At 42.5% G+C, this 13,926-nt stretch overlaps 1 protein-coding gene across 1 annotated transcript in view; it reads right to left on the reverse strand.

Annotated features, from left to right (window-relative positions):
- The window catches only part of paplna (papilin a, proteoglycan-like sulfated glycoprotein), a 30,372-nt gene extending 19,824 nt beyond the window's left edge, over positions 1–10,548 (reverse strand). The window contains exons 1-9 of the mRNA XM_037694657.1: positions 10,494–10,548; positions 8,730–8,780; positions 8,022–8,125; positions 4,372–4,432; positions 3,139–3,241; positions 2,863–2,993; positions 1,745–1,868; positions 1,327–1,407; positions 1,078–1,250 (exon numbers count right to left, since the gene is read on the reverse strand). Coding sequence (XP_037550585.1) covers positions 1,078–1,250; positions 1,327–1,407; positions 1,745–1,868; positions 2,863–2,993; positions 3,139–3,241; positions 4,372–4,432; positions 8,022–8,125; positions 8,730–8,780 — 828 coding nt within the window. The 5' untranslated portion in view covers positions 10,494–10,548. The remainder of the gene's footprint in view (positions 1–1,077; positions 1,251–1,326; positions 1,408–1,744; positions 1,869–2,862; positions 2,994–3,138; positions 3,242–4,371; positions 4,433–8,021; positions 8,126–8,729; positions 8,781–10,493) is intronic.
- Positions 10,549–13,926: the final 3,378 nt, after the last annotated feature.

Consider the following 13,926-nt stretch of genomic DNA (forward strand, 5'->3'; position numbering starts at 1 on the left):
TGCACAGCAGTTGATTTGTGCATGTGTATTGAATCATTTGTATAGAATATTATTACTCGTGCAATTTGAAATGTGTATATTTGAATAACTAGTTATGTATTTGTGGATTTTGTGTCCAGTGTCATACATTTCTAATATGTCCATACAAAATAATGTTATTCCAGATACTTGGAAAACAACTTTTATACTATTTTTATTGAAGGGAGAAGACCCAGCTATACTCAGCAATTATCAACCAATCTCCAAACTCTGTATTTTAGCTAAGGCTTTAGAAAAACTGTTAAATATTCAAGTCAAGTATATGGATTCTTTTTAACATTTTATCTTCCCACGAATCTGACTTCAGGAAATGACACAGCACAATGACTGCTTCGCCAAAGGTTTTTAATGATGTTGTTGAAGTGTTGAATGCTAAAGATTACTGTGCTGCACTTTACTTAGACCTGTCCAAAGCCTTTGATACTGTAGACCGTGACATCTTATGCCATAAGCTCTCAGATACTGGTTTCTCAGATCACACTGTTGGTTTCAAACGATCTATCAGGCCGGAAGCAATGTGTTTGTCATAATGATGCATTGTCTAGCTATGGTCACTAATGATGTGCCACAAGGCTCAGTTTTAGGACCAACTCTTTTTTTTATTTTTATTAAATTGTTGTTGAGCTATTGTATTGTAAAGAACAATGTGTGACTACTTTTGAGACAGATTTATCTTCACAGCTCAGCCTTCAGAGGACGATAAACTGTGGCGATCTGAGGAGAAGCTTTAGAGTCAGAGCTTTGAGGGATGTTAAACTTGATTCCTCAAGTTTATAAAACGTGTAAATATAAATCTTTGTATATGATTATTTATTGACATCTACTCAAAGCTCATTACAGGGGATGATTTTTGAGATGAACAAAAGTCTTGGTATAGTTGGAGTAAATGTGGCTTCAAAGTGAACGTTTGATAAATTATCTTTGGTTTATCAGTTAAATAAATTGCTTCCCTTCCCTCTGGTTTGTTCAGATATTCATAAATAAATACCCTGACCCGTATCATTGTATAAAAGTTAAAACTTTTACGAGAGAAGTTACCTCAACAACAAGCGGTTCAGTGGTGGGACCGCGGCCAACGATTGTTTCGGGGACGTTGTCGCCTTCAGCCCCTCGTTGGTAGTAGAGCACGGTGCCTCCAATGGGTGCCGCTCTGGAAAACTCAATGACCCAGTGGCCGTTCAGGTAGTATTCTCCACGCAGGTTCTTGATGGCTGCTCATACATGGCAGTCAAAAGTTTATCAGGGTAAAGAACTTTTAAATACAGTTTCTTGTTTACCAAAACCCACCAATGTAGTTACGTGTGGCCTCGGTCTCTTTGATGCTGATGCTCGTAGCTCCAACGGGGATGATGAACATTTGGTTGTAGCCTGCGAGTAAAGCAAAGCAAAGATAAGCACAGGCTAAAGAATCTAACAATATCTAACTGGGGAATATCCCTTTAAATACACAAAGTGACTAATGTTCTTTTTTTTTGTTTCAGCTTGTCAGGAAACAAAGAGCTGATGCTGCTCAATAGTCCAGGTAGAAAAATCTAACCAGATTCAGTCAGGTCACATCCAGATGTCCTGACTGAACCTTGTTAAACAAAGGGTTGTCTCCTAAATGTTGAAACTAGTTGTACTTCAGACATAGCCAGGGGCAGTTCAGTGGTTTCTTGTAATGTGATTATGGCTACCTGCGGTGTGTGAAATGTGAATATCTTACCTGTTGGCAGGTCGCTCACGGTGAAGCTGTTCTTAACGAGGTAACAGGACAGGCCGTTCCCCCCACACTGCAAGCAGGCGTCCTCCTGCTGAGGAGACTCCAGCATGTAGTCACAGCCCAGACGCTGCGAGGGAACAGAAGAGGAGTCCACGAGGAGCATTGGTTTACTCTCTACTAGATCCAACGAGTTTCGGTTTTTCAAAATCTACGATCTGCATGACGTACAGTCATTTTTCTTAACATCTTTAAAACAAGTGAAATAAAACCAGTGGTACATCAATGTCTCCGTCACTAAAAGTTGATATTTGTAGTGGGGCAGCACGGTGGCTCAGTTGGTTGAGCTGTTGCCTCTCAGCGAGAAGGTTACCGGTTCAAATCCTAGCCTGGGACCTTTCTGGGTGGAGTTTGCATGTTCTCGCCATGTTGCGTGAGTTTCCTCCCCCAGACCAAAAATATGCATGTTAGACTGACTGGTAACTCTAAATTGTCCCTAGGTGTGAGAATGGTTGTTTGTCTCTGTGTGTCTGTGATGGACTGGAGACCTGTCCAGGTGTCCCTCACCTCTCAAACAGTGAGACAGTGAGTGGATATGGACACAAATGACCCCTGTGACCTGAAAAGGAAGAGGCGGTTGAAGATGGATGGATTCTAGAGGGAGGAGGGAGCCATTTTATCCACCACCTAGTGCAGTGAAGGAGCCACAGGGTGGCCAATGGTGGCCTCGACCAACAAAGATTCATCTTCGGCCACCCTAATCATTTGAGAAAACTATACTTTTAAGCATAATAAAAACTAGAAAGAGTAGTATCCTCAAATGATTGGAGAGGTCAGTTTCCATATAAATATAGTGGAAGCCATCTTGGATTTTGACGTGGCAACATTTCATAAGTCTAGATGTAGCCACACGCCAAAATGGAAGTTGGTGCCTCACTTATTAAGTTATCATGCTCACAACATGGACAGATGGAGGGTACGCACCCTCTTTGCTCTGTGACGGGGGACAAAAATACTGTTTTAAAAAACTGATTTAAGTTTGAACTGGCACATGAAAAGATGACTCAGTTTCATGTTGTCTTTAAAAACAGAGGATTTATCTGTCCTCCTCTGCAGGACATTACCTTGCAGACTCCGTCCACGCAGATGTCCCTCCGTCCGGGGTGGCAGGGCGTGCCGTCGGCAACGGTGCTTCGATGGCGGTAGTAAAAGTTTTCACCTCTGGGCATGCAGTTCAGCTCACAGGGGTTTTCAGCTGTCCAAACCAAACACCAAAGATCTTCATTTAGAAATGCTGCGGCTGCTATCTAAGATTAATCTGGACCGTCTTGAACAGTTTGTTTAAACGATAATCATTTAAATAAAGTATGATGAACAGGTCAGCTCTGCTCTCTTCTCACCTCCATAATACGGGAGCCACTTGTAACGCTTCCCCTGGAAGTCGGCCCCATCGAACTGGGAACACTGTTCTTCCCGGAAATCTTTGGATCCTTCCGGACAATCCTGAGAGGAACAAGGAGGCGAAGAGAGGTCGGTAGATTCAAAGTATAATTCACAAAGAAAAGGTAAAGGAACATTTCTGGTGTATTTAGCGAAGATGAAACTTTTACTGCACGCTGAGTTTAACTTGTCCAAAGTTTCCACCTGAAACTGGAACGTTTCTGCAGAAAAGTTTAAGTGCAGCTCCAAACTAAGCTCTAATAATCTGACGTAAGGAACAACGCCAACATTACAACAAAGGATGTAACGAGAACCAAAGAGCTGCAGCCAGTGGCTCATTGTGGTCACCATGGTAACCACACACATGCGTCTGTCACTCCATAACTGCCATGATAATGAAAGTGAAACCAAAACCACAGATGTTTCTTGTTTTTTTAGCCGTGAGCAACAGACTGATGGTCATTTCTGCAATTTTATGCAACAGACATGACAAGTCCTCACTTCCTGTTCCAGAAAATGTGTCAGCACGATTGATTAGTGGTTAACACTGTCGCCTCACAGCAAGAAGGTTGTGAGTTCAATCCCTAGTCTGGAACTGAGGTCCTTCTGTGTGGAGTTTGCATGTTCTCCTCATGGTTGCATGGTTTTGTCCCACAGTCCAACTCCTGCATGTCAGGCTGCCTTCAGGCCCCGGCAGGTCTGTGATCTCAACGTCTGGTTAAATAAAAGATGATAAATAATAATAAATAAATAGAACTGTCGGTTGGACAAAGGTGAGAGACTCGCTGGGTCAATAAAGACCAACAACGCCTGCACTTTGTTGTATCATTTGCATTTGCACTAAAAGAATTTGTAAGAGTGAGAAGAGTTTTTAAAAATGTTTGGAAAATGTAATAAAGCAGACGTTAGTGTGACGTCATCGACTGTCGTCAGCTGTGGGAAAAATCTGTAAAAATTAACTCAACCTGTGATTAAAAACCGTTAAAGATGTGTTCAGACATGTGCAGCTTCCTGTGACCCGTTCAGACTCTGGATCATGGTTCTGACGTGTGGATCTACAGTGACTTGTGACATTTTGCAACAGCTGCTAAAAATGTTTCGTTTCAGAGCTGTTCAGTGAGCACAAACACTTTAACGGTAAACGACAGGAGCTGAAACGGCTTCAGTTTGTTGAAAGCCTCTAATTTACTCACCTGGATGTTGCAGGAGCGGTAGGATTTATCTGGACCCACACAGTTGTGTCCTCCATCCGTCCTGTGAACATGACAAATGAACGATGAAGCAAACATTAATGGAGGCTGGTGGTGTGGAGGAGGACGTGGTCTGTTAGACAGATGTTTTGCTGTGGAGACTCCTGAAGGGAACAGCTGGAAGTAGAAGCATTTAATGCATTTAAGGATGTTTTCTCTTAATAACCTGAATTACAACCAGACAATCATCTGAATAATTTTCATTTCCAAGAGCCGGATCCATTGTTAATTACATTTTAAAAGAGCAGCTGCTGAACACCAACTGCTTTCAAAAGTGGCGGTAAAGAGAGGCGGGGAAGAATATTATTTAATATTATTGGTGGTAAAAATCTTTACCAAAAAACAGAAAACTCAGATCAGCAGAAAATAAAACAAAAAAACAACAACTCACTGCTGTAGCTCCAAGTTGTCTTTCTGTTTCTAAATGAGAATATTTAAAACAAACGTTTTTTTAACGAAGCAGTCAGGGTTTTGGAGGTGCAAAAGTCGTGAGCTAAGGAACAAAACAAGACCAATAAATAAAACTGAAGACAGCTGAAGTGTTTCTCACAGCCGAAGATCTGTTTTATCCACAGCTTCCCTTCAGCTGACTGTTTTCATCTTTGTTAACTGAATTTGTCTTCACCTGTAGCTGCTCCTGAAGAACAGAGCAGAGTCAGGTCAGCTGCAGAAAGAAACAACTTGTCCTCCGTCACAAGGCTGAAAGAGGGAACTGGAACAGCCCTCCGTATGTCCATGAGAGCAGGGTAGCATGAAAATAAGTCACATACTGACTTAAATGTTGGTATGTGGTCGTATCTAAGTGTAAGGAAAGGTCACTATCAAAAATTGGGTTGCCACATCGTCAAATCCAAAATGGCCACCACCATCGATATATGGAAACTGACCACCCCAATCATTTCAGGAAACTCTACTTTTTAGTTTTTATATTGTTTAAATGTATAGTTTCCTTAAATGATTGGGATGGCTGACAATCAATGGAGGCCAAGGCCACCATTGGCCACCCCCTGGCTCCTCCACTGCACCTGGTGGTGGATAAAAGCGCTCCCTCCAACTGCCAGCACCTGTCACTCTGCTCTGCCTCAGACAAGAAAACAGTGTAACTCCTCCCCTCCTGAACATCTTGCACCAAAAACATTTAGGTTAACTTTCATCCTCTGTTCAGTTTCAGTCCAGAGAAACACTATTTTTTTATGAGAGCTGATAGGAGAGATCATATCTCTCCAGTTTTACCTTCTCTCCATTGGCTCTCTGTCAAATTCAGAATTAAATTCACAGTCTTACTTCCAACCTACAAAGCTCTCAACAACCTAGCTCCATCTTATATTACAGAGCTTATTGTTCCATATTTTCCTAACAGAGCACTTCGCTCTCAGACTGCAGATTTACTTATGGCTCCTAGAGTTTCCAAAAGTAGAAAAGGAGACATATCTTTCAGTTATCAGGCTCCTCTCTTATGGAACATACTTCCAGTTTCTGTCCATGAGGCTGACACATTGTCCAGTTTTGATTAGGCTTACCAGTAAGTCTTTCCTTTTTGATAAATCCTACACTTAAGGTTGGCTTGGGTTCCCTGAGCTATCCCTTAGTTATGCTGCTATAGGCTTAGACTGCTGGGGGACAAACTGAACACATTTCCTCTCTGCTGCTGTCAAACGCTACAAACTCCACCTGTTTGTAATTATTTCTATCGTAACATGTTTTTTTTTTTCTTTCCTCCTATAGAAAGTCCACCTGAACCTGCCAGTCTGTGTCCGTTTCTACTTCCTGTCCTCTCAAAACCAGCCGAACAAGGCAGAAGGCCGCTCGTCCTGAGCCTGGTTCTGCTGGAGCTTTCTTCCTGTTTAAAAATGAGTTTCCTTTCCACTGTCTCCTTTGTGCTTGCTCAGGCTGGGAGACTGTGATGAAGTGAAGATTCAACACAACCTGCTGCTTCCTATAGATAACTTTTTACTAATTTAATTTTTATGAATGTTTCTGTTCAGTGCCCTGAGATGACTTCTGTTGTGACTTGGAGCTGTAGAAATAAACTGGACTGAAAACCACAAACTTTCACTGTTCAAACCTCTCAACGATGGAGGAAATCACCTTGTTAGATCTGATATTTTAATAATCTGTTCCTGTATACTGTAAACTCTATAATAACTCTATACTGTAAACCGTAAACTCTACAACCTCAACTGAACACAAAAACCTGCAGCCCTCCGGCTGAGCTGATGTCTCATGATGTGGTCACCTTTAAACCCCGCCCGTGGGCCTAACGCCCGCTCCTGTCAGCATGTCAAGTCTGAAACACGTCCAAACAGCCGTTCACAACGAGCCTTCACTGAGGAATGCCAGCCCCGACGTTCCCTCCAAACGAAAGAGAGCAAGAGGCTGGAGGGAAGGTTGAGCCCACACTGACAGCAAGCCTCGTCTACCTGTTAAAGGTGTTTCACTCTGACATGAACCACCGGTACCTCCCGTGAAGCACGCAATGATCCAACACGCTTAAAGTTCTGATTCACACTGATTGCTTCCTGGTCGTCCTGACAGAACATCTGACTCACTGACCTGCTGCAGGCGCACACTGACGACCTGCAGACCTCCAGCTTGTTCCACGTTCTCTCGACTTTGTTGCTCAACTACTGAGTCATGTCTCCATTTTGACGGAGCATCAAGCTGTTGAGCAACAAAAGATTTTCCAAAGGTTGTTGTTTTCTTAATAACTCTGAGAGACCAGAAGCGGTCAGAGCTGAAGTAAACGGTGATGGTAGGTCAGGATGCATGTCCTGCTGTCCTCATACACGTCCTGTACCAGTCTAACGTGTCCTGCTGCCGGAGTCATAAGAGCAAACTGGGAAACTTGAATGATGAACGGAATCTGGGAGAGTTCTGGTCTTCAGATTGAGTTGTTCCTGAAAAGGTAAAAACTTTCTGAGCTGCAGACTTCTGCAGGATCTTTTGTACTTTAGAGTTCTGTTTGATAGGCAGGGAGGAAAGAGGGTTCGAGTTGATACGAAGAATTTTCAATTCTATCTGATTTAACTCACGAAATAAATACAGCTCAGCAGCCATAAATAACAAAGGTAGAAAACTTCAACAACCCACTTTTTTTAAATTGGTGCAGAAAGTTGAGCTTCAGAAAACTGAAACTGCTCCGGTATTGATGGATGCTCAAAGATCTGGAAATCCTCTAGAGAGGGGAAGCAGTTTTGGTATTTATTGTGGCAAAATGCTGAAATAAAAAAGTTTTCTGTGAGAGTACGGACTTCTCATAAAAAGTTTGCTGTTGATGAAAATGCCTCTTTATGTGTTTCAGCAGAAACAGACTGCATGATCGCAACATTTACACAAATCTCTGCCAGCAACTCTCAGCATGACTCCAAGCGTCACATCCACAAGAAGAAAGTTTAGAAACCAACAAGAATGAACTAAATGATACCTTCAGGCTGAAAACACACATGCAGGGAAATTATAAAGCTTTGAAATGATCATTTTATTTCTAAATCCAAACGGGCACGTCCAATTGTTCCCTCCCAGTCTGATCCTCTCCAGCAGCCAACACCCAGCTCAGACACAAACAGCTAAAATGAGGTAAACATGAGGCGAACCTCTGAGTGATGCAGCGTCGGCTCCTCACGGTCACACCGGTGCCACAGCTGCGGCTGCATTCACCGTACGACGCCCAGGAGTCCCAGTAATCCACGCCAGGCACCTGGAGGGCAAACATGACGGAAAACTAATTACAAGAACTTCAGCTCATGTGAAAACACAGAGGGAAAACTTGTTGCTGAAAGCTGCTGAACAAGCTAAAGCTTACAACAATAACTGAAAAGACAAAAGAAGAAGCTGAAAGGAGGATCAAAATGCGAAATGATCAAAAAATATTGAACAGATATAATCTAAAAGTAGTAAAAACATGCTGACATTAGCACAAAAACAACTGAAAGGAGTGTTAAAAAAACTGAATAAGCAAGAAAAATCCAAAAAGGAACACGAAATAGCTGAAATTAGAAAAAAGAAGCTGAACCAGAAGCAAAGCTGAAACAAGCAGTGACAGGTTGTAAACAGCTGAAAGGGTTTGGTAGAAAAGAGCTCCATTCATTTTCAATTAGAAAAACGTGGCCGACAAAGCTAAATACTTCAAAACATAAAAGTGACATAAAAACCAAAAGTCATTGTAGGAAAGAGCCGAATGTTTTGATACATGAATTGTTGAAGCAGAACAAAACTAAACACAGAAACTTTGATACTTCTGTATAAACTGAAGGTTTTAAATTGGAAGAACTCAAGAAGAACGTGAGCATCACAGAACGTACCATGAAGACCGGAGTCACGAGCAGCTGGACGAAGATCAGAGGCAGAAACATCTGTCAACACAAAGAAACACAATCAGTTCCTCAGACAGGAGATGGTGTGAGTTCATGAGGTGGTGAAGGAGAAGATGAGTGGTGAATGAGGGAAGAATGGAGAGTGAGATTGACAGATGGATTGGTGCAGCGTCTGCAGTATTGTGGACTCTGTACTGGTCCGTTGTGGTGAAGAGGGAGCTGAGCTGTAAAGCAAAGCTCTCTGTTTACTGGTCAGTCATTCTCAGACATTCATGCAGACGTTCTCAGTATTTATCCACCTGTTTTGACAGAACCCAGAATCAACAGCTGTCCAACACCTGTTTGGGCTACCACCAATCAAGTGACATCATGAAGACCAAGGAACAGTCCACGCAGGTTAGAGACAAAGTTCATCAAAACATTTTAGACTCTTGAACATCTGACAGAGATCCATCAAATCCATTATTAGGAAATTAATGATGTTATCACTCACAAGACCAAAACTAACTGAGTGAACAAGGAGAACATTAATCAGAGGAACAACCAGGAGGACAAAGATGACCTTGATGGAGCTGAGACATGGAGGATCTGTCCAGGGGACCACTAGAAGCTGCTCAGAGCTGGACTTCATGGACGAGTGGACAGGAATAAGACATGAAACCTGTGGAAGGAGGTGCTGTGGTCAGGAGACCAAACCTACCACCTCCCATCTTGCTGAGAACATGTCTCTACAGTGAAGCACGGTGGGGGCAGCATCATGCTGTGGGGAAACTGGTTCAAGGGACAGTGGAGCAAATAACTGAAATTATTGTCTGTCTGTCTGTCTGTCTCTGTTGGTCTGTCTCTGTCTGTCTGTCTGTCTGTCTCTGTCAGTCTGTCTCTGTCGGTCTGTCTCATTCTGTCTCTGTCGGTCTGTCTCTGTCTGTCTGTCTGTCTAGCTCTCTATCTCTCTCTCAAACTAAACAGAAAGTTTCTGGGTCATGTCTGGGAGTGAAGTGGAGCTGCTGACCCACCTCTGACCCGTCAGAGCAGCTTGATAAAAATCAACAGGAACTCCCAGAAGCCGGGTTTTCATCGTCAGCTGTTAAAAGTCTGTTTAGTTTCCTCTGGTCCTCAAAGTCTGACGGTCTGTTTCAGTAAACGGGAGTAATGTGAGGTCTGCTCTCCTTGTCCTCCGTCAGCAGGACAAGCTGTGTCTTGTGTCTCGTGTCCCGGGTGGGAAGCATGTCAGAATAAAACAACAAATGTGGATTTTTTTAACATTATTGTCGGTTGGTTGGTTGCACGTTCCTGCTCCAAGGCAGCCCAACATTCCTGAGTAAGTGTTTGACCTCCACCATCTCCCCGACGACGTCTCAGTTTTCTGGATTTCTCATCAATCAAAAATCATTTAGGTGAATTTGTTGAAGATGATTTAGGTCAGGGCTCTTCAGCAAAACTGCTCAGGGGGCCACAGTTTCTGAAAGCCAGCAGCTCAGGGGCCACACATTCAACAATTAAAGTCAATATGTAAATAAACCAAGTATTACAACGATCTGTTACCTTTTAAATTTGTTTGTTTGATTGCATTGAATCATAAATGCAATAAGCAGAACCCAAAACCCAAATGAACTCATTGGTGGGCCGGACTGAAGTCACCCGTGGACAGGAAGTGGCCCATGGGCTGCCAGTTAAATAGTCCTGATTTAGGTCCTACACAGTTTTTGTAACCGTTAAAGATGAGACAGTGATGTAAGAAGAAGAACTGCTCACCTTATTGAGTGGACTTTAAAAGCACAAATTGCTGGATGGTTCAGGACACACAGCTGACGGGTCCGGTTCAGGGCAGGGTCTGTCTGTCTCACCCCTCTCTGTGTCTCTGTCTTTCTTTCTTCTGGCCTGTCTCTGTCTCTGTCCCAACAGAAGTGAGCTGGATCAGAAGAAGTCCTGTTGGTGGGCCGTCCTCTCTGCTCCTTTTAACCAGCAGCTCATCCAGCCCCTCCTGAAACTGCATGTGTGTGTGTGTGTGTGTGTGTGTGTGTGCGCGTGTGTGTGTAATTTTAGACTGTAAAAATAACAGTCAGTGGGTGTGTGAGTCAGCTTGTGTTGAATTCCTGCTCCTAACTGTACGTGTGGAGCAGAACAGAGGGGTAATCATCCAAACCGTCTCCTTGAACTGCAGGTTCTGATATTAAAGCTTTGAGCCACAAATTAGTCCCAAATGTCCCAGGTTTTTATTGTCCTGCAGGTCTTTTCATCTGACTTCTTTAAAACGAGAGGCAGGAGGCACTGCGGGAGATTTCTGTCACTTTTAGTCAAATACAAATCAAGTTGACAAAAATCCACATTTCAAGTCATTCTCAAGCACAAGCAATGTTCTGAATCTGACACGTGAATAGTTAGTACATGTTAGCAGGCTACAGAATAGAAGTACATTAAAGTTATTAAAGTCAACACTGTCATGTTGTAAAATCAATCAGTCTTAATTTTGTTCCTCATGTTGAGTTTATTAGTAGAATTAAAAAAATCTGGAAGATCTGTCACTGTAATGTCGAAAGGGTGGGACTATGACAAAAATAAAAAACAATTCTCCACAACAGCACCGTTTTGATGACGCAGAGCAGGAGCTGCTGCTCCGTCATTTTCTAAAGTGCGGTACAGACTTACATTTTTGTTCCACAAAATTTTCACTTAAAACAAGTTTTTTATTCCCAAAAGCAAGACAAATGCAGGTAGGGTTTATTGATTTTGATTGACTGCATCTTATTTTTCTGACTATGAATCGGACAGTATAGAGTAAAAACTGGGACTGATATCAGAATATTTGTTGGGCAAGTTATTTATAAAAAAGTGGGAATATACAACTTTTTATACTGTTTGATCCCAGAAACCTTTATATGCTATCAAGCCAGAAACTTGGACACCTTCTGAACACTTTGGTCACACAGACACATTTATTATTTATCATCCCTGGCCTGGGAACACCTTGGGATCTCCCAGAAGATGGAACCAGACTCATCAGGTCTTGGGGGAAACAGCTGAGCAGGGAAGTCCAGACATTTCTTTCCACAGCCACCTCTTCCTGCTCTTCTGGAAGGACTCCCAAGGTGTTCCCAGACCAGCCAAAAGACAAAGTCTCTCCAGGGTGTCATGATGTCACTCAATACCAGGAAAATGAAGGATGTGATCATGAATTACAGGAGGAGCAAGGCTGCTCCTGCCCCACTCTATATGAATGTAGAACTCTTCAAGCTCTGGGGACTTACATCTCAGAGAACATTTCCTGGTCAGTTAACACCACAGCAGTGAAGGCCCAGCAGCGAAAACACTTTGAGAGTATTTAGACAGAACAACTCGGAGACTGAGCTGCTGGTAACCTTCTACTGCTTCTTCATAGAGAGTATACTGGTGAACACCATTACAGTGTGGTACACTGGCTCCACCACTGCCGACAAGAAGAGGCTGCAGAGGGTGATCAGGACTGCTGAGAGAACAACTGGATGTCCTCTCCCCTCCCTCGACAACATCGCCAGCTCTCGCTGTCTCTCCAGGGTAAATAGGATCCTCCAAGACCACCTCCATCCTGGTTAGCACCTACTCAGCCTGCTGTCCTCCAGCAGAAGATTCAGGAACATTAAGAGCCGAACAGACAAAACAGCTTCTTCTCTTGGGCCACCCGGACTCTAAATGCCCGTTAAATTCCCTAAGTGCAATTTTGCTCCAGTGCAATATGTTTGGTCACTCACAGGATGTGCAATATGTTCAGTCTGCTTCCACCTCACCTGTTTTCTTTTGACCAGTGTGTCTGTGTGTTTTCAGAACTGATGTTTCTTGTATACAAAGGTCTTTAATGTCTGCACTGAATCGGTGTGTACCGGTACACATGTTGTCTTTTTTTATTATTAATACACTGTCAGATGAAGCACCTTTAATTTCATTGTTCAGGCTGTGCAACGACAAGAAAGAATTCTATTCTATTCAAACTCTTGCACCACAATAAGGTGTTGAAACCTTAATATTTAGTTAGAGAAATAAAAAACGAAAGTGCTGTCACACTAATGAGTTTGATTGTAATCAACCCCAGAATATTCACACAACTACTAAGTGTACAAACCACAATCACACAGCAAGTACATGGAGTATTCTGATTGTTTAAAGAAAACTTTCCCTTGTTGTAAAGGTTTTCCTTGGTTTATCAAGGGTAGAACTTCAAGGAGGAACCTTGAAAGTAGCTTATTGTACATTCTTGGTTATATCAGAAAAGCTTTGATCCGTCTCTGGTCTCATGTCCTTGGTAGTAGCTTTGGCTAGAGTGTCTGAACTGTTCATCGGACCCACTAATCTAATGAAATAATTAAAATAAAAAGCATTTATCCCATCCACTAATATCAGGTGACATACAAACAAAACACTCACAAGTAGTGATTACTTCTGGAAAGCAAAGTGATGTTACTGCAGGGCTTAATTTGAGCTGGATCCTGCTGGAAAAGGATCCAGGAACTCTTATTTTGACAGGGTGCATCCCGTGCTTGGATCCGGTAACTCTCAGGCTTACTAATAATAAAGTTATGAACAAATATGACTACTATGAACAAATAAAACTTATTGGATATGTAAACTGAAAATAATTACATAAACACTCCTTTTAAACACAATAGCCACTTGCAACTTCTTAATTATTCTTGATAACTTCAGGTCTCTCTTGTAAATGAGTCCTCGAGGCTCAATGGGATTAACCTGTCTTAATAAAGGTTGAATGAATAATATCACAGAGCTGCCTCTTCAAGTAGCATTTCCGCATCTACCCTTAAATAAATCTCCACCCCTAAAAGAGTGGTGCGGGTGAGTGATGAGCTAACCAGGCAGTCTTACTTAGGCAGGAGCTCACAGGCAGCGGCAGGCAGGCACCTGGAGGTTCACACGTGGAGTCGGACAGCGACGAGCAGGGACAGAGTCAGGCTCGGTTCTGAGCCCGACATACGGATGGGGGAAGGATGCTTGACAGAAGCGGAGTGTTTACAAATGTAGGTAAACGTAGGATGTTTAAAAACCTATTAAAATACACCAAAATGCAGGAAATCGCATCTATTTTACTCAAAATTTTCTGGGGTAGGACCCCCAGATTAAATTAGTTTATTGCATTGAATCATAAATGCAATAAACAGGACCCAAAAATCAAACCCACAACCCTATATATATACATATA

This window comes from Nematolebias whitei, chromosome 21, assembly GCF_014905685.2.
Source record: "Nematolebias whitei isolate Nwh7 chromosome 21, NemWhi1, whole genome shotgun sequence".
NCBI classification, from domain to species: Eukaryota; Metazoa; Chordata; class Actinopteri; order Cyprinodontiformes; family Rivulidae; genus Nematolebias; species Nematolebias whitei.